This window comes from Antrostomus carolinensis, unplaced genomic scaffold (genome assembly GCF_000700745.2).
Source record: "Antrostomus carolinensis isolate BGI_N321 unplaced genomic scaffold, ASM70074v2 scaffold9844, whole genome shotgun sequence".
NCBI lineage: Eukaryota > Metazoa > Chordata > Aves > Caprimulgiformes > Caprimulgidae > Antrostomus > Antrostomus carolinensis.
The window spans coordinates 112,814-139,067 of NW_010308723.1; the positions used below are offsets into that span (position 1 = coordinate 112,814).

General features: G+C 42.8%; 1 protein-coding gene across 1 annotated transcript in view; it reads right to left on the reverse strand.

Moving 5' to 3' along the window:
• The window catches only part of DIS3L2 (DIS3 like 3'-5' exoribonuclease 2), a gene marked incomplete at its 5' end in the record, with an annotated part of 134,952 nt that extends 111,539 nt beyond the window's left edge, over positions 1-23,413 (reverse strand). The window contains 4 exons of the mRNA XM_010165870.1: positions 1,666-1,839; positions 8,384-8,631; positions 9,828-9,934; positions 23,176-23,413. Coding sequence (XP_010164172.1) covers positions 1,666-1,839; positions 8,384-8,631; positions 9,828-9,934; positions 23,176-23,413 — 767 coding nt within the window. The remainder of the gene's footprint in view (positions 1-1,665; positions 1,840-8,383; positions 8,632-9,827; positions 9,935-23,175) is intronic.
• Positions 23,414-26,254: the final 2,841 nt, after the last annotated feature.

A 26,254-nucleotide genomic window follows, 5' to 3' on the forward strand; every position in this document is an offset into this window, starting at 1 on the left:
ATAACTAGAAGTCTCATGTTATTTCCGTATGTGTTTAGACCACAGACTAGTTAGTCAGCAGTGTGGCAGTTGACATTAAAAGGATTAGTAAATTAAGCTCAAATAATTGTCTTAAAAACCTTGACTGTTAAATGTTTATATTTGAGAGGATCAAAAGGAAATCTACTTTGTAGTGTGCACTGTGGTCAGGAAGGGGCAGAGAGGGATTTAAATGGCTTAACTGCAAAACTGTTATCACCTTGATAAGTCCCAGTGTAATAATTCAGCTTTAAAAGCAAGAAATACACTTGGAATTTATTTCCAAAACTGATTGTCTGACTGGAGACAAGTCAAGCTCTTTATTTGCTTGAAAGAACTTGGTCAGAAGAAACAGAATGCTACTGAAATGAAGTCAAGAATATAAAAATAAGCACTTTTCAGTGACTTCTGAACTGCAGCTTTCAGTAATTTTTTTTTTTTTTTAAATCCACTGAAGCCCACAGTCTGGATCTTGTATTTGAGTATTACCACTAGTCAATCAGGAGTGTGATTCTCCCCTGAATTATTCCACTGTATGGCAATCAAAACCCAAAGCTGAAGCAGTAAGAAAGTCACAGGCTACAGTACAGGACTAGATCTGAAGTAACATCTGGAATCCAGGTACAGATACAATGACTGCAGCTTGTACATTCAAATTGCTAATGTCTGTGCCAGTAACATAAATTAAGAGGGAAAGGAACCTGACATGCAGGTGCTTGTATCAGTGCAGTGTCTTGAGGAATCAGGGCCATGGGGCTGCTTCATCTCAGCAATATGCAAGAAAGCAAAGAATCTGCCAACCACGACGGAATGCTGTAGCATAAGCAAGGATGGGAGTGGCAGACACCATATCATCTTAGTAACGCACTTATTGTTTTGATTTTTTGCACCTTCCTTTATTACAAAGTGAAGTTCTTAAACAAATTACTTTTCTTTGGTCTTTAAATCTTCTCTAGTAAAGACATCTCTGAAATCTGACACTGAAGAGTAGCAAATCCACTAGTTTCGGGTAGAGCAGCAATATCATTGTGTCTACCACCCAACAGGCTGTGGAGTTGAAAACTGGTGGGAACATCACAAAGTTACAGGGATGGGTAATGTGAGGTAAATGGGCAGCCCAAAGTTGCCAGGCTGCGGGAAGGGACTGCATTTGCCAGCTGCTAACCTGATCAAGAGCCGTCATAAACTCCACATGACACCGGTTCTTCAAACAGAGAAAAATTTTGAGACTAGACAGGAAAACGCAGGACAGTCTCTACCTGTGCTTAAGTTTCAAAGTAACAATGTCCAAGATCATTTGATCTGCCAGGCATTCAGAAAATCTCTGCTATAAAACTACCACTAAAATACGTAATACATTCCAGACAAGAACATAAAGCTTTCAGATTAGGTGCCAAATACCAAATTTTCAGTTTTCAATAGTTCTTTTGAGAAAAAGCCTCTTTGCCTCACAAAATACTTCTCCAAATAACTGATGATCTGGGTTCGTAGGTACTTTCAAAAGCAGCTTCTTTCCATGCTAGCACAGGTAACGTGTAATACGGTACACGTAATAAAGTCAGGGTCTTTTCAAAGTGTGATGAAAGCAAAACAAAACAATCCTGCACCCACCCAAGAGGAGTGGCAGGCCGCGCTTTTGCTTGTTACCTTAAATCCCGTCTTTTGGCCAGCTCTCCTGGTGAGATAACCCAGGGCAGGCTCTGGGGAAGACATTCCAGGGCTTCGGGGGAAAAGTCAGAGAAATCCACACCGTACTCCATCAGGATCCCTTCTGTTTCCGGCTCAATCTCTCCAGCCTGCCCAAGACTTTTGGCCAACTGCCTGCAGAAAGAAGGAAAGGGATGCTTTTTTAAAGTGTATAATTACTACTGTCATCTTGTTACTGTCCCCATAGAGAGGCTGCTCAAACATACTCTTTCACCTATTCACTTCTCCCTGCATTTTGGCAGAGTATTTAACAGGAATTCAAACCATACCATGACTTATGCTGCTGGAGATGCAAAATACTTGCCAGACATGTTTCATGTATCTCATTGTAAGGAGATGTTTCTGCAGAGGTAAGAAATTTTCAAATTTTAGGGAAAAAAATACATCCAACGGAGATAAGAAAAGCACAGTCCTCCACACAGGCAGCTCTAGCTTTACACATCACTGGTTCCCTTGACATCCTCCTTCCTCTCCTCACCACTAGAAAAAGGTGACTCAACCCCACTACCTGAAATGGAGAACAGGTTCCCACCAGATCCCAGAAGACAGCTCCCAGGGAGCTCAGTACACTGCTCTCCATCCCAAGGAATACACATCTCTGCCTGGGCAAACTGATGCCCTGTGAAGAACTCTGACTGCCTTTCTTCCAGAGTTGCACACACAGACATGCCCACAGATCATCTTTCCAACCATCAGGACTTAAATGCTCCCAGTAGTTTGTCCCTTCTCCCCTAGCTAAGTAGAAGCCTCTGAATCAGGAGCCAACTGGAGAGGTGCCAACAATCCAGAAGCAAGTCATAGACAGGGGAAACTGTCCCCCACATGCTAATAGTCTTTGATGAAATATTCCGCACATGTGTGGATGAGGCTGCTGCTCTATTATGCTTAGAGAAAGTTTCCATCTGCTCCACTGCAAACCCCAGCACATATTTGTCTGAGCGCTTTGGTGTCAAACAAGCACTTGGTTCTGGACACAGTATGCAAACTGGGACTCCAAAGGAGTGCAACTTTTGTTCCCTCCCTACCTGGTTACAAATACTACATGAGAATCTATGTCCCATGGTGGCTCCTCTTGTCCCCTTGCTCACCCCCACATTGCTCTACAGTACACAGACGTAAACTATTTTTTATTTTTTTAATATACTGCCATTAGGGCAAATGGGACATTACAGCCAATAGAGATAATGCTCCTGACCCAAGAAAATTACAGCTGAAATTAAGGCAAATCCATCAAAATATGACACAAAAGAGAGAGGTAATAACACAGTGCAAAACCAGCCACTCTAATAAGTGTTTTTCCACTGCATAAAATACACAATCATTATATTGATCCTTCTGCTTTAATTCCAATGAGTGAGAACAGGCACTAATTACTTTCTGAAATTGGGGCCAAAACAGTGCACTTGTCATTTGGACGAGCAAGATGCTCTCAGGGCTTCAAATGTGCCATAAACCCACAGAACAAACCCTATTCGCACGGCGCAAGCAAACCCATCTTCTTTATGGGAGCACAGCTATCTCTCCTCACAACGGGAAGGGCTGCGTAATAAACCTGTCACATTGTGTAATATGCTGGAAAGGATTGCGCGCTTCGTGGAGTGGTAAATTGTAGAGTTCACATTGCCTGGCTTTAAAATAAAAATGAAAACAAGGATAAAAGATATTTCCCTCCATTGTTTCAATTTTATGTACAAACTGTATGGCAGAAATACGTGCGCGTTTGGCATCAAGGCTGAGTTCTCTGTTCCTGCAGCTTGGTCCCAGCCTGATCCTTATTTTAATGTAAATAAAAGAGGCATCAGTTTTATCTCCGTCTCTCTCAGCAGTTAACAATAAACCAGAGAAATCATCACTTCATTTCCAACATCTAGTGCAGAGCTGGGAGACTGAGTAAGGATGAGGCCATGGGTCTGCAGGCCCATCAGCACCACCAAGGATGGATTGGGGGGAAAAAAAAGAAAAAAAAAAGAGGAAAAGAGAGGACATGTTGCCCTACCAAAAAGAAAAGGCAAGTGTTTGAGTGTCAGGTGCCCCTTCTCTTGGAAGGGCAGAGCTGGGAAGTGCACCAGGAGGGCGGCTGGACGTCTGCACGGCAAGTCATGGAAAGCACCTCTGAATGCCAGAGTGCTTTCCAGCTCAGTCTTCAAACCCATGTTCTCTTGATCCGTTTACTGAAATTAGATTACGAACCTTAAGGGGTTTACCCAGAGGTTTGATATAGGACTAATATTTTTTTAATAGTAATTAACATTTGATTTACAGTGTTCCAGGGAACATTTCCCAAGTACCTTGAAATAAAAAGTGTACAACCGACTTTAATTGGGGCCATGTTACAGTCACGCAGACATGATGACTTGCATCAGAGCAAAATCTGACAGGACAGCATGTGATCAAAGGTAACATGTATAGGATCATCGATGGCCCTGGAGCAACAGCCAGGCTGTAAAATCACTCACGGGGCTCCACGGCCACCAAGGGTAGCAAGAATAGTTCAAGAGGTTTATAAACAACAACAGGCACAGGGCCCAGCAGCAGTCAGATGTTCAGTGTCTGTGACACCCTGGGCTTGCGTGTACCTCCTTTTTTTTTAATGTTAAAAGGTAGAAAAAATTATAATGGTTATAGATGTAAACATTTCTTTTCTGTGATGTTGATGGGGGAGCATTAGAGCACGCTGGAGGGTTCCTTGGATACCCTTGGACTGATATCAGGGACAGTGGCAGCATGCACTGACAGGAACGTGTCATGGTCAGGGCACTGGGTGGCACGCACCACAGGGTATTCCTCCCAAACAGCCATAGCTGCAAGATCATTGAACTGCTCTGAGCTGCAGACTCACTGGAGCTTGACCTCCCATGAGAGTGTGCCAGGGGCAGAGCCACACTCAAGTTGCCATCAGCCCCTTCGAGGTGACACTGACCGTATCTATTTGACCACCTATTTCTGCAAACATTTGCGCTCTCTCACTTCCCAGACTCAGCTGAAACTGGCCAACGTGTTCAAAGGTTACATGATAAGAACTCTCCAAAAAGACAAAGCATAATTACATAAGGCTTGTTTCCTTTGGAAAGCCAGGCAGGCTCTCAAATGGGAGTGAATAACTTCCATGGGGCCTTAACAGCCTTACTCAGTCTCTCCTGGAGCAGACTTCTTCAGTCATCCTACATGGAGAGTTTCTTTAGCAGCAGGAGAACATCCCACACATCGATAAGCCACTGCTCCTAGAGAGACCTTGTACAGGAGCAGGAGAGGGGACAGCAAGGAAGGCCACCCAGCTGCTCCCACCACCCAGGGTGTGGAGCTCACAGGCAGAACTGTACAGGCTTTATAAAGCCCAAAAGTCCCAGTGGGGATGGTGAGATGTCTGCAGGGCTGAGCATCACAGAGACAGAAAGCTGTGTGACAGGAACCCCCAGCACCCGTGAGTGTACTCCAGCTGCATTCTGACCATGGAGCTGCCGCTCTTCAGCTGCCAGGCCACCCACCCACCATCAGAGTGCAGGAGCAGCATGGTGCTCCCCATGAAGGTAGGGCCATCCCATGCTTGAGAGCAGTATGGTGTGAAGGAAAACAGCTTTACTGAGAGACAGTCCCACCAGCAAGAAGGAGTTTTTCCAACACAGCTACGCTGCTTGGGGATCAGACCTTCCCTCAAGCCTTAGAGTGAGCTACCCAAGGTATCTAGTCATTTCCCCTCTCACCAAATACATTTGTGAATTAAAGAAACGGAATAAAATGCCAGAGGCAAAAGGAATTCAAGCCACTTGGATGGCTTTGGAAAAGTGTCAAGAACACCCTGCAATGTTCCATTTTATTGCAAATGCTGTGACAATCTTGTCACCTTGACAGACCAATACCTAAGGTCCTGAGCTAGAATAACCACAAGCCTGTGTGACACAGAGGGAATCAGTGATTCAACATTTTACTACTAGTTTGTTTTGTTTTGGTTTTTTAACAGTCTCATCCATCATCCTATGTGGGAGCAAGAAAAAAGATTCCACCTTAACCATCTCCAAAAGTGTGGAGAGGTCTGGACTAATTCTCCAGGCAGCCTTGGACTCCAACACTGCAAACAGGTCCACAGAAAATAACTGTATGTGACAGTACTTATTTATCTGGAAAAGGAGAGTATTTTGGAGCTATTTTACTTTACCTGCTACCTGAAGCAGGTACAGTTAAATGGCATTTCACTGCCACGGTAAAATCACTTCACACACAGGAGGGAGCAGAGCAGCACACACTCAGGGCATCACCAGCAGGACAGTGAGACATTAGTTCCTCCCCGATGCTTCCCAGCACAGTCGGGGTGACAGGGTGGCCTTCAGAGGGGACAGTGTCTCACTGGTGACCACCAGGTGGCAATCACGACACAGAAACGCACCCCCCTCCCCAGGGGGACCTCCAGGTACCATCAGGTTGCCCCTGTGCAGGTGACCACCCTGGGTGGCCACTGTCACGGTCATCCTCTTGGCCAGGACATCCCACTGCTCCAGTCACACACCATCACCGTGAAGACCAGAATATGCTGTGAACTGTGCTTGGAAACCGGCACTGAAGTTCCCAAAGGAAAAGGAAAGCTGAGGAAGGTGCATGACCAGCCTGGAGGAGTTCCGCTGCAGGATGGAGAGTACCTGGAAGCACCCAAGGTATCCAAGGGAAATGACTGCCAACTATGGAGGGAGTTTCCCTTGTCATACTTCCAGCAGACTTAGGACAGTGCAGAGTGATGACCTACAGGCTCTTTAGTCCAGGCACCTTTCAAAACCTTTGGTGCTGCCAAAGGGGTATCACAAAGCCCGTGGGCAGAAATGAGGGGTGCACAAGAAAATTAAAAAAAAAACAAGCATGTAATGAGCTGCAGATCACTTGCTCTTCTCTCCTTCAGGTGGGCCACGACTAGCAACATGGATTATAAATAAGCTTATAAACCAGCTCAAAAGCAAACAGGAACTTTGGGGACCTTCAAGAGGTTTCCTTGTCTTTCAGTGTTTAAACAAGCATGTATTTATATTTAAAAACAAAATGGGTCACCAAGGTTTTATGCTCCCATCTCCACAAGGCACTTACTGAAGTGCAACTGAGTCCCAGAGGAAACAGCTATGTACGAAGACAATCGTGGACGTTTTCTTTCCTGACAACACCCTTTACCTCTTGGAAACTACCAAAACAGCCAGATGAGAATATACAGTGTTCTCAGAAGCACAGATTAAAGACACACACATTAGCTAATGAAAAAAGACATTAGCCCATCCTCCTAATTTCCCCCATTTCTGCTGAAAAGGGGGGTGTTCATGACAAGAAGCCAAGCAGTACAATCACCATCCAGTCTTTTCTCTGTTGGAGTCAAAGAAGACAAAGAAAATCTCTGGTAATAAAAAGCTTAGTCATAGTGAAGTTCACAGCACAGACAGCCCCTAGTTCAGTGGGGCTCAAAGGGAGGCCACTTCAGTTCATGCACTGCAGTTTAACTAGGAAATACTGAGTGACTTAACAGCTCCTGTGGCTCTCAAGGAGTACATGTGAAACTGGCTATTACTGTGTACACAAAGCAGCCACAACGGATAGTGAACTTACTCAGGGAAACAGGGTTTGAGCTGAGGACTCCAAAAAACACAGTGCTGACACTGTACATCAGCTGTGCTACCCCATCAGAACAGCTTTGCAAGGGGAAGAGAATAGCTGGGCTTTGTGCCCAATACCCACTACTGCACATGCTCCAGAGCACATCCAGATCTCCATCACCTGTAAAATCTGACCACAGCATTGCTATATGTCAGAGTTACCTATACTGGATCACTAACCAAATCAGGACTACTGTTTTCCCCAAGATAACTGAATAGATTTATCAAAGTCCACCATCTCTTATTGAGATCCACTCAACAGGAAGCAGCAGCATGGCCACTCCAGGTGGGTGCTTGGCACACTGCAGCTATTCCCAAGAAAGAGTGAAAATGCTGAAAACTACAGGTTCTTCCTCAAGGAGAGGCAAAATGAACTTGCAATCTGGATCCAGCCCAGCATAGGCCTTTTTAGAAAACCTTCTCCTTCATGGCCATGCCTGCAATTTGAACTCTGGACAACAATGGCTTCACAGTGCCTCCTGAAAAGCACAGAGTCAAAACCCCTCTCACCTGCTTCAGGAGTGAATGAATCTTCACTTCTACTATCCTTCCTTGAAGCAATGCAAATTTCAAACCACAAAAATCTGTTACTTCTTTCTGTTTCTTTCTTCTGTTTAAAGGCTTAAAGACCAAAGATGAGCCTCACGGCTACTGATCTTCTTCCTCTGGCAGAAGTGAAATGTCTACACACCGTGTACTACTCTTAAACAAAGGGAGGAAAGATTGAAAGGCTGCCAGCACCCCCACGGTGCTTGTGCTGGTCAGGCTAAGCTCTCCTGAGCAAAGACTACACGCTCATTAATGCTGCGATGTGCCAGCACGCTGAAGCAAGCACCAAAAGAAACCAACATTATGCAGCCTTGAGATTAACTAGTGATGAGCTATCCTTGGCCTCATCACAGTTCATCCACCAGAGAGATACAAGACAGGTATCTTGTTAACAGATTCCTGTCTCTATTGCATGTATCAAATTAAGTGAAACCAAGAACTCCGACCCGAAATCTCAGTCATCTCAACTTCCAACGGCAGCCACGTACCCTGTTGCAAAGTTGCTGTCTTCTTTCCAGTCCACTATGCGACAGATGAAGAGCATGTTTGAATAGTCCTCAGGCCTGATCACAAAGTCTGGAGGGCAATCAGCCAAGGACACATAGGCCCTGGGCACTCTGTGGTCCACAGGTGAGAACATGGCACACCTCTTGAAGAGTTCACTGTTTTTGTCTGCTAGAAGCTTAATGAAGCCTGTAGCAGCTCGGGAATGCTTCTTTTCCAAAATATAGACCACCTGGAAGAGGCAAAGGTTTCTAGAGTTAATACCTTCAGAGAAATTTATTTTCTTTAACAGAATAGGGATATACAGAGGCTTAGTAGAATATCTGGAAAAATCACAAGGCCTATATCATGTTTTCCCTGCGTGTGTATATGTGTGTGTGCATTTTTTAACTGAGTACCTATTTACAAGGTTATTTTCCTTGCCATCTTGCTCACGGCTATAGAAGAGCTAAGTGCCTTCCAAGTGCTAGCTCTCTACAGCAATTTTCTTGATTACAGAACAAAACCAGACAAGAAGCAGATGCTTCCAAATGCAGGGAATTAGCCACAACATACAAGCAACTCTTGTAAAATCTTTCATTTGTATCCTCGGCCTGTGATTTCAACATTCAGTGCAGAACAGGCCAGTCCAAAAACGGTGCCGCTGGCGGATCCAATGCTAACCACAGGAAAGGATGTGCTGTGGGGAATTTGGCAGTTCTCTCCTTCTCTCTGCTTTCTGAAGTTAGGGGTTATTTTACCTTTATACAAGATGGCTTTGAAAAGAATAATAAATTACAATATCACTAAATAATTGTTCCAGAGAGGTGTTCATCCAGGCTATATTTTTGTAGACCATAATAAATCACTGGATAACAGAAATATTATAGCTGATTTCCTAAGCTTATACAAAAGAGTCCTTCCAGAAGGTTTCAGGAGCTGCACCTCTGTGTGATTCTGAGTCCTAGAATTGCCACGCTGGATGAGACCAGAGGGCAGCCCAGCCCACAACAGGGACCAAAATCAGAGGCTGCAAGGGAAAGCACAAGACGTGGAAGAGACCTGACCCAGCCTGACCCAGTAGTCCTTTTTTGGTCTCTTAACATGCAGAGATTGACTTAAATCTTGAACCAACAGCACTAGCAGCCTTTCCAAAGTCTGTAAGAATTAATTCTGACAACTGTGGATATTCTGACACTCATATTAGTATCCAATCTTTTTTCTGAGTCTTGCTAAGTAATTTTGGGTAGCAAACAAAGGGAATTTAAACTAGGATAATTGGTAAAAATAACAAGACACTTGATTTTTATCAGATCGGACAATTACTCTCTTTGAAAGGAGGAATGAGATTCAAAGATCAACAAATGGAGACTACAGAGAGGCCAGGGCTGGTCTCCTTCAGCCTTTGGGAGCACACACATGCTTGCTTGTCACTCTGCACCAAGTTACCTTGGCTGTCCTTTGAAGAAACTTATCTGGGAGGAGCCTTGGATCATTCACCTTGGGTCCATCATCTTGCTTTGTTCTGTGCACACCACTGATCCCACCAGCCCTTGCTGCATCAAACAAGACAAACACAACAGTTAGTGTAGTACACTTCCACCACAAATTTGTGTTGGGTCTTTGCTGTAAACTACAATACAAGGTGCATGCAGTAGACTTATTTGAAAGGAGAAAAATCTCTCAAATGTTAGAATAGCCAAGCATGAAGCAATTATTATTTCTCCAGACTACCACAGAGAGAAAATGTATGTTCACTTATCATGCAGATCTGCTGAAAAACAGAAAATCAAAATAAATCCAAACTTTACAAGTAGAACTATACCAGTCATAATAAACAAAATGGTGGAAAACACATTCTGTTTGTTAAATACAAAGAACTACATTAATTTCCTAGCATTTCTTAGTTGGGGTCATTAACATTAGATTAATAGTCCATTAAGAACATACATTCATTTAATATTTTATTTCCTTTAAAAAATGTTATGCAAAGTTATAAAATGCATGCTTATCTTTGAAACTGAAACCATGTCTACTAAATCGACCCTTTTCAGCTGTGGATGAGGATTATGAAAAAGTCTTATGAAAGTGATCACTACACATGGCAAACAGCTCCCTCCTCCTGAAATCTCTTCACCAGATACTGAGAATACTTAAATCAACTGTCAACTAACTTCTAGTTTGCAATTTTCAAACATTCAAATATCTGAGTTTGAAGTATCTGCTATAGGTGGCTGGCACACTGAATGCATTTCATGTTTACAAACATCTAAAGTGATCTTTGCCATGGAGATGGCTGGGACCAGTCCCTTCTTGAGCTGCATCCCTGCTGAGAGCTCATGGTTCCTGGTCTGACAGTGGTTTTCAGATGGGAACATCCATGTGCTTTTCTCCCGAGGGTTTGTGGAAGGTGGCTGCCTTTTTCCACTTGTATGGCGACCGCATCCATCTCAAACACATGTGCTAAAATCAGGCACTGAGTGTTCAAAAGAAATCTTGCTATCCTAAAGGGAGACTGTGGCACTGACTGCAAGTTTCAAGGGGCATAGCTGTCACTGTTTCCCTTAGAAGACATGAGATGAAGCAACATTTCGCTGAAGACTGTGCTCCAGCAGGCCAACGGCACTCACGCACGCCAGAAAGCCTCAAGGAGAACAGCGGTGACACACAGACCCTGGCCCCCAGATGACAACCATCTGTCCCACAGGGACCCTCGACAGAGGCTGCTGGTGACATGACGGATGAAGGGGGCCGGGCTGCGGGAAGGGAGGTTGCAGCTGCCGACAGTACCGAGCAGTGCCGGGGTGCTAAGGACCGGCGCTCGGGGGGAGCCAGGGTGGCAGTGGGGGGCAGCAGCTTGGCCCGAGGGGAACGGCTGTGCACCACCATCACAACCACCATCACAAGGGCACGTTCACAGATGGTCGCTGTCACAGACGGCCTCGGTTGCCTTCGGGCAACGTTACCCCAGCAGTCGTTTGACAATGACGGCTATGGCTGTAATGACAAACTCTGGTTCTCATATGCTGCTAATTATCCCCAGCTTCGCCTTCTGATACAAAGCTCTTCAGACTTTGCCTCTCCCTAGAGATCACCTTTTTCAGAAGAATCTAAGTGACTTCAGTTTTATCTTTACTGACTTGCTAGAAAGGCTGAGAGGAGAACAGACAGATATTCAGGAGTTTAAATAAAAATTTAATTTCCTAAATAAAGTAGCAGTAATAACAGCAGCAAACCCCTTTCTCTTTTACTTCTCCTACCGAAATGAACTCAGATGTGCCACAACCAGGGTTACTAAGGGATAAAACTACCCAGAGTTTCATGGTGACAAACAAGCCGAGGAAAAAAATTGCTCTGATAATTATAAACAGTTTAAAAAGCAGGGTATCCAAGTTACACACCTCATTTACTTGTCTCCTCTAAGATCTTTGCCGGCTAAAGGTCCTACCATGCAATCAGTTAGTAAAGAACAAAAGCAAGGAGCTGTTTTGTTTTCTTAAAAATTTGCAAGCCATCAGTTAATAGTCATGGGTTTATGGTGTGCCAACCATAAAGACAGCTAGGACAAAGAACGGGACGATCTGGGACAAAGAAACATTGGCAGGCGCAGAGGGCAAGGGGAGGTTGGTAGCCTTCCAAAGGCCATGTGCTCAGGCACACCTCCCACAAGCCCAGGGCTTTACTGGAATGAACTCTCAAAAAAAAAGCACATACTGGTTGGAAGAGAAACCAGATCTAAACGTGTTTGGGGAAAAAAGCAAGAGCTGCACTCATTGCTTTCCCAGCATAGCAGAACGACAGCAGCGACTCAAGGCCCAGCAGGCAAGAATGAGAAGAGCACCAGGAGTCACGCGAGGAACATGCCCTTGTTAGCAATGCCTTCTTTCCATTTCTCCTCCAGCTCCCATTTCTCAAAAAAGTTGCTCGCATTTTTTCACCGAAGCAGCTTTCCCTGTCAAAAAAGGAGGCAGCAGTGTCCTTGGGAAGCATCACATACATGCATTCAAAAGCACAGAAGCACCAGGAGTGAGCTCTCATGGGAAGCAAGCAAATGGGTGGCCAGGGCTTCCTTTGGCTGGGATGAAGAACAGGCAGGGAAAAAAACACCTTGCTGAAGCTGAGCCCCATGCGAACACTGAACAGGCACCAGAAAGCATTTCAGTTCTCACTGTGGCACATAGTAGAACCTGCCCTTTTCCTTCACGGCCAACATGAACCAGGGGCCAATGGATGGCTGGAGAGTACCCTCTTCCTCAGGGGTCTCTCCAATTTCAGTATTCCTTGAAAAAAATCTTGGGATTATTAGAGACACCAGCAGACAGAGGCTGGGATCTACAACTATACCATCAACAGAAAGAAAGAAGGAAGCAAATCCCACACATCTACCTGTTCCTCCTCATCTTTATTAATCAACTTCAGTATCTAAAAGTTCATCACATACATTTACTGATGGGCAATGGTCTTGAAACAAGGGATAAAGAAGAAGACACATGAAGAGCTCTGCACTCTTGGGGCCAAAAGATGTGGACTTCTCCACAGCTTATAGTTCCTCCTTTTGAAGTTAAAATTCTGTTGGTACTAGGGCTGCATCTAGTTCTTGCAGGTCTACAACAGCAGAGCACCAGCAATGAGGACTCCCTGCGACAAACCCCTCTGCTCAGCTGTGAAATTTCTGCACAGAAACCTCAGTCTCATTTGAAGTATTAAGACAGCAACAAGCTGCCATGAGAGTCTGGTACCCAAGTCCCCTAAATACACTTTGCACAGTCCCTGCCTTTTGTTGCACATTCCCCTTCCCTCCAGTGAATCTGGAACTTGGTGGGTGGGCGGGTGGAGAGGAAAGGTATTAGGGCCCCACCAGAAACTGGTGATCCAGAAGATTTGAGCAGAGAGACGCAAACATCTCCCACAACAGGGCAGAGCCATGGAGGCAATCCTAGAGAGTTAACTTGTGAGAGGAGCAGGATTTTGAGCAGGGGAGGTGGGAAGAAACTCCTTGCACTTATGCCAAACTAAAAATTAATTATTCTGACCCCTTTACTGCAGTGGTTATCCAGTGACCATTCAATATTTCCACCCTGGGCAAAGACATGTTTTCTGAGAAAGATTTACTATGTTAGCTTGGGCAATACTTCACAAGCTTATCTTACAGTGAAAACACACTTCAGCAACCAGGATCCAGTGGAACTGCATTATAATCTCAGTATTTTCCTTTCAGCTATTATCTGACAAACCAAAACTGTAATAGTCTTACTTAAAAAAAAATTAGGCACTAGATACTAAAAGCAACTCAAATTAGTTATTACCAACAAAGTAGATCCAGGACACTTGGAATTTGCCTTCTTCTGTAAGAGATCAGTTTAGGCAGCTTCAATACACACTTATATTTGCCTGACAGGCATTCCTAGGTCAAATATTGTATTTTTAAAAGGCCCCCAAATTTCCTTTTACAATTAAATTACCATGACATTAAAAGGTGCTCAAAGTGGACCAAAAGTCATCAGACTAGAATTCTGATTATTTGTGACAGATCCAAAATTATTTTCACTAGGTTTGCATTGGTCACTGTGGAAATTTGCAATTCTGTCCAAAAAGAATACAATTAAAGATGCAATATCCACTTGCAAATGAAAATATATCACAGTTTCAGATCTCAAAAACAACTCACTGGAAGAAAAAAAAATCTCCCTCCCTGGATGGAAAGAAACAAGTTGGGTTTTTTTTTAAAAAAAAAAAAAGTTCAATGTTTGCTACTTCAGCTAGGAAAAAAAAAACAAACTTGAGAATTTAGTTGTCTTACTCTACATGGGCACATCTAAGAATCCCATCAGAATACAAAGCTTTTAAAAAATAAAATAACTGCTCTTCAGCTTAGTGCTCAGATACCAGCACATCTGTAAACCTTTCCATAGCAAAGTCTACTACTTACTAATGAAGTAACAACATTTAGGTTCTCTGACGTCTGCTTCAATAAGCAGTTTTCAGCATATCATGTTTTAGTAACAAATACATAAAGAAAGTGGTGTAAACCAAACCAATTCTTTATAAATATCTCAAGGATTGTGTGTCACACTCGAAGAGGATGTGTTTTTGGAAGTTCTGTCTATATCAACACAAGAGACATATGGAAATGAAAACTCCCTTCAACCAATAAGTGATACATTCAAATGCACGCACAGATCTGCCCTGGGTTACACTGTTCTGCTACAATCTGCATTCTTAGGGACCATGAGAAGGAAACATGTTGCTGTTTATAAGACAGTACAAGGATTCTTCACGTTCTGCTGCTGATGTTTATTGGCACAGAACAGGTTTTACCCCCAGAACACAAAACTGATGATTGGAACCAGTGGTTCACATCATACTTGATCCTCCCTTCAACCAAGTAAAGCAAAATGTAATTTTTTTGAGGATCAAGGCAAAGGGATCTAAGGTTTTTTAGAAACACCTGTCCCAATTGGATGATTTCAGTTCCTACAAAGTTATTTTGGTACCTGCAGAGATAGGAGCTCTGAGCTTCTCCTGACTTTGGCAGATTTCTCCCCCAGGGAGTCTGCAGTACAGAAGTCCAAGTGAGCTCCCTCTGAAGTCTCACCTAGCAGACCAAAGAGCCTCTTCTCCCTAATCAAAAGGTAGGGAGGAAGGAAAGTGTCGTTTCACTTGGTACCAGGTACTAGTCAAAACTAAAATTTACTTTAAACAGGCTATAAGAAGGCTTACTTAGGAAAATATAACACAAGAAGCAGTACTTTGCAAGTATTTATATCTCCACACACGGAGCTTTTCACCTGCGATGGAAAGGTAGCTCACTGTGATGAGACTGTTAAGCCAACATCTTTGGAATTTAACACATGCAGCCTGTCCAAAATCAGGCTAACATCTCCCATGTGCAATACAAGAGGGCTCTGCAGGTAAGAAGCAAAGCCGCTCCAAACCATGCAGCACTCCCAAGTTGTCTCATCACAGAGCTGGGTCTAACGAACAGGACTAACTTCCTTAGAGATGTCTATTTTGAACGCTCATTTAAGCAGACTCACCCTGCCACAGCTGTTCATCTATAAACACCTGAACCCAAACACCTGTGGCACACTGAAGAGAAGGACCAGGAGACTCAGATGATTAGCAAGAAGATTTTGGAAGGTGCACAGGTGGGAGGAGACCCTCAGAGAGGGAGAGGAAAGTCATAATAAATGATGCACACAGCAGTGAGACAAGCATCTGCTATAACACAGAGCAAAGGCAATGTGAAGAGGTGAGCATAGCTGGCTTCCTTACACATGCAACACAGCCAAGCATATAATTAATTACTTATAATTTAGCCACCTCTACAAGGAAGGATGGAGGAGATGGCAGAATAATGAGACAGGAGTGTCACTTTTCCTTAGAACCCTCCCAAGCCTGATCCACAACCAAGATTCAACATAATTTTGGGAAGCTGCCATCTAGCCCAACAGATCAAATTGTAGCTGCCCCAGTAGCCACATAACACTACTACAACCACAGCACAGGTACTCAGGCCTCCTGGCCCTCTCCTGTCCTTGAGAAGCTGCCAGTCAACATGAGGGTTAGAAGCTTTATTGCAACAGAATTAAACCTCAAAAAAATCAGGGAGTGTTGCAGTCTACATAAATAGTTTTACTACATTAATGGCAAGTAAAATTAAAATGTTACAAAACCATTTCCATTGACTATTTTGCCTGTCTACTTAATGTTCTTCCTTCCTGCATGTGCATTTGTTCCTAAAGTGTGTGTGACCAATTTTACTATTGCATGGAAAATATGTTAGCTGAATGAATCCTAATCTGATTCATCCTGGAAACCTTGCTGCTAACAATGACCATACTCTAATATGTTTACCTTCACACCCACCATTCATTCTCAGTATCGTGCCCTCTCACTTACTTGGCCTAAACCTGCAACTCAAAGGGGAAACACAGGTGAATTCAGGAACATATGGTAACATGCTGAACTTAATCTAACTCCTGTTATGTAATTGCATAAGTTTGGTTGGTTTTATTCTTTTGCCTTACTTAAGAAGTCACTTGGGGTTCCAAGTAACTTACTAGGAAAGAACAGCGTAAGAAGCTTTCCCAACATTAACTTCCATTGCAGGCTTCAGCTGTGCAACAAAAGAATAACGGGAGCTTATTCAGCCTGTAGCATTTAATCAATGCAACAGTAAAGCCCAATTTGTTCAATACCAGTAGAACACTTTTTTTCACTTGCTATACTGTTTATTCTTCAAGAAATCTATGCTGTCATTTAAGAAAAGTTATAGCAACAACCAAAAGAGCTAGATCCAGAGATCCGCAAACATGAACTTAGGATAAACTAATACAGAGCTGTCCTGAGCAGCTGAAACGGCTCCAGCTTCTCTGCTGGTTTTCCAGGCTTCAGCAGAGTGAAACTGATCTGATTTTTGACAGTTCCACCTCAAGGATTTCTATTAAAAGCCGTGTAACTGAGAAGATTTCCTGGTGAGCTTTCACTCTGCTGTGGCCTAGAAATGTTAAGAGCTATGCAGTGGAGATGATCCATCTCCAGAAAGCTGCAGGCTAGGAAAGAAGCGTGAAGGCTCCTTAAAAGCACTCCGAGTAAACGGGGAGCCTCTGAAGAGGAGGGAGAAGAACATTTATTCCTTTCAGCAGCCAGTGACGTTGGTGGGCTCCAAATTTGTCAGAGATTTCATGGCAGAAAGCAGGGAGAACCTGAGCAGAGCAGAGGAATAGCATGCGGTCCAGATTCTTGTCACCATCGTCCTTTCCCTACCAGCCTTGGCCAAGGAGAGGAATGGTAGTACCTCTCTAAATTCTGCCTATGCCAGTATGAGACACTGCTAACTGCAGAAGGATTCCAGGTGCCAGAGGAAGATGCAAAAGGCAGGTAGGCACTTTGTCAAGCTTAAAAGAAGAGAACAATGACACAAAAGCACAAGAGGGTGCATGGAAGTGCATGAGAAGGTACAGAAGTACCTTCTGTACAGCAAAACAATAAATTAAACCCTAGATTACAAATACATTTTTATCCTTTGCTAGAAGGATCCAAAACCCTTTCTAAACACTGACTCTAAGAACATAATCTTGAGAAAAGAATAGCTTCATGCGTTATCACACAACCATACAGTGAAGCTACCAAATGCCTCCACTTCTGCTGAGCCAAGCAATCCCAAAATACTCAATAAGAGCCTCCAATCAGGAGCAGTACGGACACAAGCAATTTTAGGTTATAATTTCTGACCTTACCAGGGCTACAAGACACTGACAGTCACATTTGACTTGAAAAGAGATTGACCAGCATCCACCTGGCCAATGCTGAACAGTCAGGGAGACAAGAGCAAGTTCTGCAGCACCTCCAACCCAAATTCTGTTGACTCTACCTATTAACCATCAGCTATTCGATTCAATTTTCCATTGCACAGCTGGCTGAGTTAGCTGTCAGTTCACTCTGCCTCCAAATGAACCATTTCTATTCAAACTTCATTACGTCAAGGCAGTAAGCAAGCCTCGGACGTTCACATGCTCAAACCCCGATTTGCAGAAGTGTCAGTGGAAATCCTGAACAAACACAACTATCTGATTGCTGCCAGGGCAGCCAGTTCACCAACTTGATGACTTCTGTGAGCCACCCCGTGGGAAGCAGGATATTCTGTGTATCTGGTAAAGTAAGATCTCTCCTGAGAAAAGTTGAAAAAAGCTGAGCAAACTAGTTTGACAAGGATAGCTTTTGGCATAGTCACACCGTTTTACAAACTTTTATTTGAATATCCTTTCGTTAAGAAAGGCTGAGGCACTTTTATGAGCACAGCTGCCATTCTCAGGAGTACAAGTAGCTGCTACTGTTCAATTGCTGATGTTTTGTTATCAGAGTAATATGATTCCAGTATTTAACAAGAGACACCTCATATTTGTATGAAACTCATGTGACACACAAGTCTGTGTAGGGATACAGCATCGTAAAGTATTCTGTACAGAACATTTTGTACTTTTCCTGGGTTGGGAGCATATAGAGAAGTTTCTAATTTTTATTACATATTGAAATGGAGTATAACGAAAATCCTTCTACTGCAGTGACAAGTCTCAGAAATACTGTATTCTAGCTCAGTACTAAGTAATAAGATACAAGTTTCATTACCTCTGTTGCAGGAGTCAATGTGAATGAGGATTAAGGAAAAGAAATACAGACCTGGCAAAGATCAATTTGACTGGTGGATGACTTCTCTGGATAGCAGTGACATAGAATAAGCTGAAGTCTCACGGTAAAACACAGAGGACTTGCATGTCAATACCAAGCACTATAGAGAATTAATATTTTCTCTGTACACAATATTGTTCAGACTAGTGCCAGGATGCTATTGTCTTTTTCTTTGTCTGCATTTCAACAGGGCATAGATAACTCAGAGAGGGTTTGAAGGACACTAGTAAGTGAGCTGAGAAACTTTCTTCAAGTTGCTCATTCTTGCTGTCCTTGTAAAGAAAAAAAACAGAGAGAAAGTTTGTTCGGCACACAGAGATATCTACACCTTGGAAATACAGCTGAAAATGCAAGAGGATGGAGATTTCCAACTTTGCTAAAAATACCTACCTCCAATGACCAAAACTTAACATCAAGACAATTTAACTTTGGAACAGGACAATATTGCTCTTTGTGTAGAACAGCATGCTAGAGAGGAAAGTGGCTCATCACTTCCTTTTCTGAAGATAACTTTTAACCTATCTTCTTTGCAAGAAGAGTTCAGAAAAGCAGAGAAAACTCGTTTGACCAGGACAGCTTCTAGCAGAGTGACACCAGTTATGAACTTTTATTTAAATATCCTTGAGCAAAGCAAGACTGATGCACTTTTATGAGCACAAGAACTTTCAGAAAGTACATGGGCTGAGAATTAGGCTGAAGGTGACAGTCTCTTAACTTCTGTGGTCCTCCTTCTTGCTTATCACGTCTCTTCTGGGGTCTTAGGAAGAGAAGGGCTGGAAGCACAGCTCTCATAACTGCAGCACTAGTCCAACATCTGAGTCTCAGCCTGCAGCCCCATGCATAACAATCTCTACCAGTTTGCTCTAAACCCCACAGAGGCATAGGAAGCCCAACGTACAATGACTTCAGGGAAATACAGTCCACTCAAATCTGGGCTGTAATCAGCGTACACAATGTTTCACGCTTCAGATTTTCTGACAGCAAGGGCCAACCCCAAATTCTTTGCCCCAGCATGTAATTAGAGATGGAGGGGGTGATTGTACTCTGAAGAGGAACAGAGCCACAATGAGGGATGGGACACAGGCCAGGGGAGAAAAGATATCAAAACAGCTTGCACTCCTAGCGTGACCCAGAGTGCTCTTATTCGAATGACACGTCTACTTTTATTTTTCACGGTTCATTCTGACCATCAGCAGCAGAACAAATGAGCCAGCAACAGAGATATTGCATAATTCTACTCCTCCATCAGAAAGGACAAAAGCCATCTTGCAACTGAGAGGCAGCAATCTGCAGAGCTTGTGTATATGTACAAAGATTTGAGCACTGTCTCTGTTTTTTTTTCCCCCAAATTGAGTAAAATTTACTTTTGATTCTATTAGAGTAGCTACGGATATTTTTCACCTCCAGAAATCTGGTGGGTTTTTTTTTTTTAGTTTGGATTTTGTTTAGGTGATATATATATTTTTATATATATATCTTTTTATGTATATACACATAGATGTATGCATATATATACATGTATACGTATACATACACACATAAAGTGCACATGAGAACGTGATAGACTGTTTCCTGATTTTATTTTACAAATATGATACCCTTGATGGCATCTCTGTCTGTCTTGAAACTTTCAGACTTCCCTATGTTAAGGAAAAAAAGAAGAAAGCCCACTACAAGTGTTCATTTAAGAGCTGCACTGGCCAAAAATTACTTCTCCCACTCCCTTCTGTGTATAAGGCCATACAATGAGTCTATGTAACAAACCCTACAAAGCAATGCCCTCAGGGAAAGTAAGTAAAGCACTAGTTTTGAGGGGTCAGCAAGAAACCCCCCATGGGATCTGGTGTCACATCCACCTCTCTGTGTTTTGCTGCAGTAGTTGTTTCCAGCAAAGGGATGTAACATAAAAGAAAAGGCTCATATGCAGTTAGCCTGAAAGGAAAGTTCAACAGGCAGCACCAGCCAAGCAGCCTTCCCAGGGGAGGCCCACGTTACACAGGGCAGGGCACTTCCACTTGTCACAGTCCAATCCTGCAAAGCACTCTGCCTCCTGATGCCACTACCATGTTCCATGGATCGCCTTGCGAAGTCCAGCGGATATTACCCTCTAATGCTAAGTTCTGCCTCGAAAAAGTGTATGCTTGGTCCTTTTAAAAAAGCACTTCGAGCCACACCTGCGAAGGCTGAATTTGGCAGGATCTTTTCTTTTTTCATGACAGTTATCACTGATGCTAGAATAACTATAGCTGTTTTCCAGGCAAGACTTAAAATCTGGATAAGTGATGATATGAGAAATTGCATGAAAGAAAGGAAATGAGCCAAAGCAATCATCAACTGCTCAAAAACACCTTCAGAAAAAGCAGCATCGTAAACTTTATACATATAAAAAAAGGAGGGTATTAAAAAGCAGAGCAAGAAGAAACTAAAGAAAAATCCATATAGGTTATATGGCCAAAGAAGCTGAAGCAACTATTAAAAGAGTCGATAGCAAAGTATAAACTCAGCAGAAATCTAACTGGCACATCCACACCAGCCACAAGGCTTGTTAAGGAAGAACACGGAAAGGTCTTGAAAACAAAAGAAAACAGTTGGCTTAGGCAACTGCAATGGAAAAGCAAGTTGGATTTCAACTGTGTAGACAATAAGCTGATCTAACTAACATTTGCCCTACAAATATTCTCCAGAGACAGAATTAAATGGCAAAAACCACTCAGCACAGATTTTAAGAGATGACTTGATATCCTCCAACACAGGTCACTCCAGAGCATCTCGAGGAACTATCATGCACCAAGAAAAGTAACTCTCATCAAGCCTTTACACTAAAGCACAGTCATGCAGCTAAAGTAAAATATTGGCTCAAGTTTGTATTTATTTTTCATAGAATCATAGAATGGTTTGGGTTGGAAGGGACCTTAAAGATCATCTAGTTCCAACCCCCCTGCCATCAGCAGGGACACCTTCCACTAGACCAGGTTGCTCAAAGCCTCATCCAGCCTGGCCTTAAACACTTCCAGGGAGGAGCAGCCACAGCTTCTCTGGGCAACCTGTTCCAGTGTCTCACCACCCTCACAGTAAAGAATTCCTTCCTAATATCTAATCTAAACCTACCCTCTTTCAGCTTAAACCCATTGCCCCTTGTTCTGTCATTAACTCTCCTTATGAAAAGTCCCTCCCCAGCTTTCTTGTAGCCCCTTCAGGTATTGGAAGGCCGCTATAAGATCTCCCTGGAGCCTTCTCTTCTCCAGGCTGAACAGCCCCAACTCTCTCAGCCTGTATTCCTCTGATTTTTAATTTGACATTGTTATCAGAAGCAACAGAGATGCAACAGACATGTGACTCAGGAGCATTTTAGGAGATTGAGGACTGTCGAGTCAAAATGGCAACTCAATGGTGTGCAGCTATAACACAGTGTCCAAGACTGCAAAAAAGGTGGGGTTAATAACTAGCTGCGTAAAACATCCGCAGACAAGACGAGTAACTCCCAGCTCAAGCCCTACGCTGGAAAGTAACAGAACAAGACGGAAGTTGGGTCACATACCTTGGCAGTAATTCAAAGACAGTGGAGGTACGCAGAAGGAAATAGCATCATGAACTGGTGAGGTGGCAGCTCTGTTCATGAGCTGAAACCAACGTTTTGTCATAAAAACTACAACGCTTCTACTCAAACGTTATTTCCAGTTTTATTAACAGATGGGTGTGAAAAATGGAAGTCTACCAACAGTATAGGCAGACGCCTGTGCATCTTCAAAAGCAATCTCTTAGGAAAACACGAGGTGTTAAATAGAACAGCTTCACAACCACCACCAAGATCTGTCAGAGACCAACAACTACTTATGTCCTAAGCTACTGCCATCTTTTCTGGACAACTGGGGCATGCATAAGGAACGCACCAGAATATCCTGGCAAATTTTTCACCAGCAGCTGAAGGCACACGTTAAATGTGCCAATTGTCACAATCCTTTCAACACACAGCTCTTCAGGAAGCGATTTAGTACTAGAAAGGACATGCAAAGAGCAGCATAAGCATAGTTTGGGACAGGGGAGCCTATTTTATTTCGCCCTAAGCAACACTTGATGGTTTGGATGGAATTCAGATTCAGAATAAAATAGGTTTGCCTTCAAAACAGATCACATAATTGGCTTTAGGTTTTAGTGCAATTTTCTTTTTAAATGGACCAAATCTTTAAGTTGCTCATAACTCAACTGTTTGAAAACAGCAACAAACCTAACTGCCCCCAAGGAAATACATTCTTATCCCCAAACTGAGACACACAGATTGGCCCAGCCAAGCTGCAAGGAAGGAAACTGCTACAGCAGCATCTTGAATTAAACAGCAACCAGCAGTCTCCAGACAGCCCTCAAAATTGTAAAGCTAAAGGTGCGACTTCTGTTTCACAGACTTACTTTGCATCAATCAAAACTATACAAAACTCAGTCCTTAATATCCATTCAAACTATGAAGGCAGTTTAGCAGAAAGGGATAGAAGTGATAAGGTATTAAGCTTTTATGCCTGTATTTTATGTCTTGCAGCAAAGCAAGGCAACAAAGTAATACTTCAACAGTTTGCTCAAATAAAGGTTTAAATTGGCAATCTGATCTACTCACCCTTTTCACTGGTGTCCAGGGAAAGCTTCTTAATGTCATCAGTCAAGGTATCCTGCAAGTGGTCTTGTCCATGCTCTGCATCATCATCATCATCAAACTGAGCTTCTATAATGACATCCGGACTTTTAGCATCACCTCTCGCTGTCTCTTGAGGAATGCAAGTCCCCAACATATCCTCAGGGACAACTGATTCATGCGTGGCTTCTGTTTCTTTGTCACTACCATCTGGCTTTATTACCTGAAGGAGCAAGGGATTAAAAAAAAAAGAGGCAAGCTAAATCACTGGACTGAAGAAAGAAAACATTATCTTTCCTTTTTCATCTGCATCCCCAAGGAGCTGACAATGAATTGTGGGTGGCTGGTGGCACACTGCAATTGCCATGTAATTAGCTACAGATATTGCACAATCGAAAGAGGTACCTCACCAGGATAAAGACAGGAACAGCATGGCTTTTGCAATACCTCAACTGTGACAATAATGTATCCAAAGCGTATCTAGAGCATAACCATACAGTTCCTGCCAAGCCTCTAATCGGCTCTCCAGAAGCTGGGAGTAAGCACAGAGAGGGAGGAAGATACACTACAATTTAATGAGTTGCTTAGACCATTGTTCACCAAGATACACTAATCATCCTGGGAAGTCCCAAAGCTCAAGTAGTTCCAGTGAATGCTGGGATCATGTCAAAGCACATCACTGGGAGAGCTCCCCAGCACACAATTAGGAACAGACTGAAAAAGTACCGACCAGAGAACACGGTGCCCTGCAACCTACAGAGGAACTGGACTGTGGCAGCTTGGTAAGGCACCGAGCTTTACATTTATTTTAGGCTCTGGTCTTTTTGTTAAAGGCACTCAATTATTGCTGTTACTTATACAAATCTCATAATTAAACTACTGAGAGGAATGAACTCAATTAAAGTACAAATTACTTAACCACTAACTAACTGATAATTCAGATAAGTAACTCTGACCATTGCTACAGATTTGTCCCCACTTCAGTGCAGCAATGGCACAGGGGGAGGAGAAACAAAATCATGAAGAATCCATGTCCCAGTAAAGTAGACACCAGATCTGGATGGCATTCCTTATATAATGTGACAGAGACAGAAACTGCTCCATCTCAGGATACAATGATGAAAATGGTTGATACTTTGGGCACATATGCCTTTACTAGCATCCTTCATGCAACCAACAGCAAGTTGCAAGCACCTACCTGGCTCTGGAAACTAGATCCAGGTTTTAGTTTCCAAAGTGTTTAAGTTTCACTCAAGCTGTGGTACTTCAGTGTGAGATTCAAATCAGCATGGAGTAAGAAACAACCTACTAAGCATTAAAATCACAAAGAAATTAGGTGACCCCATTCCAATGACCTCCCGGCGACTGAGCTCCTCTCCAGCTGGTGCTGGTGTTTGCCAGGCAGGTAACTCCCTGCAGATGCTCCTCCCCAGTATCACTAAAACAGTACATGACAGCAGCAACTCATGCCACCAGCAAGGCAAGTGAAGGGCCCTTTAAAAAATGCAATAAAAACCCCAGCTTTCTGGTAACATACTTTATATGATGGATATAGTCACCAGAAATAAGCATAAATAGCCTCAACAGGTCCCAGCTGAAGACAACCATTCCAAGTAAGAAAAATACAATCCAAAAAGCTCTGCAAATTATTGTTTAGTAACTAAAAACAAATAGATCAAATCAGATCTGTACAGGGAAGACTTTCACAATTTTACATATACAGAGCTACAGCCATGCTTTCAAGCAGTACCTATTTCTTTATAATCTTTTCACAATACATAACATATAAAATCCATTTTAAAGCAGGGTTGAATTCAAGTCTTTTTTTAAAAAAAAAATACTCAGATGACATTACTTTGAACTCTTGTTACCTTTTGTGACTCTGCTTTCCATCTTTATTTTCATTTTTCAATATGTATATAATTTGTTACCATAGCAGATTTTGCCTCAAACATTAAATTGTGACAAAAAGGGAAAAAGTTTGGCAGAAGGTGGGAAAATGGCCAATTATTAAAGCTGGCTACATTTGGTACATAAAATACTGACACACCATAGACTGGGCAAGAACAGTCTATTAGATTAGAGAGCTGACAAGGCTCCACACGCTAGTGACTCTGCCAGTGTGCCTATCCAAAAAGAAAACCAGTGTCAACAGTAATGTTTGGACCCTACCATGGTCAGATGTGGATATATTCAGCTCTTAAATTTCAATTGCACCAGATGTGGGCAAGTGTGCAACTGCAGCAGGAGTTCATTTTCTTCAACCCCTCCAGGCTTTGCCTGAATTTCTTTCTCTCCAAGTTGTTCTTTGGAGAGTGTGAGACATGTTTCGGGTGCTAAATTACAAAGGTTGCTGTATGTAATGCAGTGAACATCATCAAACATAGCTGAATGATACGAAGGGCTTCTCTAAAGGTGCAGCACTGAAAAGCTTATGCTTCAAGAGTGTATGTTGCATTAAAGATACAGATTTCTTCTTAAATGCTGTATGTTAAAATTACTGTGCTTCCCCCAAGCTAGAGGATACACACTGCTGTCACTAGCCAGTGTAATACTCCAGCTGTGACTACCTAAGCCCCCAGTCACACATTTCCTTATGGATTTGTAAATGGATTTTTAACTGAAGTTTTCCAGAGTCCACAAAATCATGACCTCCACACAGCACAGAGTAGCAAAATGTCCAGATGCTGGCAAGCATGGGCAAGAGATTTGTTTTCTTTTTAAGGCCAAGGCAGATCATTTAGGCTGACCTCATACATAACAGAGTAGGGAATTTCACCCAAGATTTCTTAGATCACACCAAAAATTTAGGGAAGCTGTACATCACAAGACTGGAAGGCTGCATAAGACTTTACAAAATTGGGAGCTCAATGGATACAATTACTCCATTTAAGATGATCAGAGTTGCTGGCCAACATGAGCTCATCGCACAGATTCCGAAGAGCAGGATCCTTCTGTATATAAGCAGCAGCAAATCTGACCATGACAGAATAAGCATGACTTACATGCAACATCTTGGAAACCAGAAACTGATGATATTGCACTCTCTTCTTCCTTATTATAC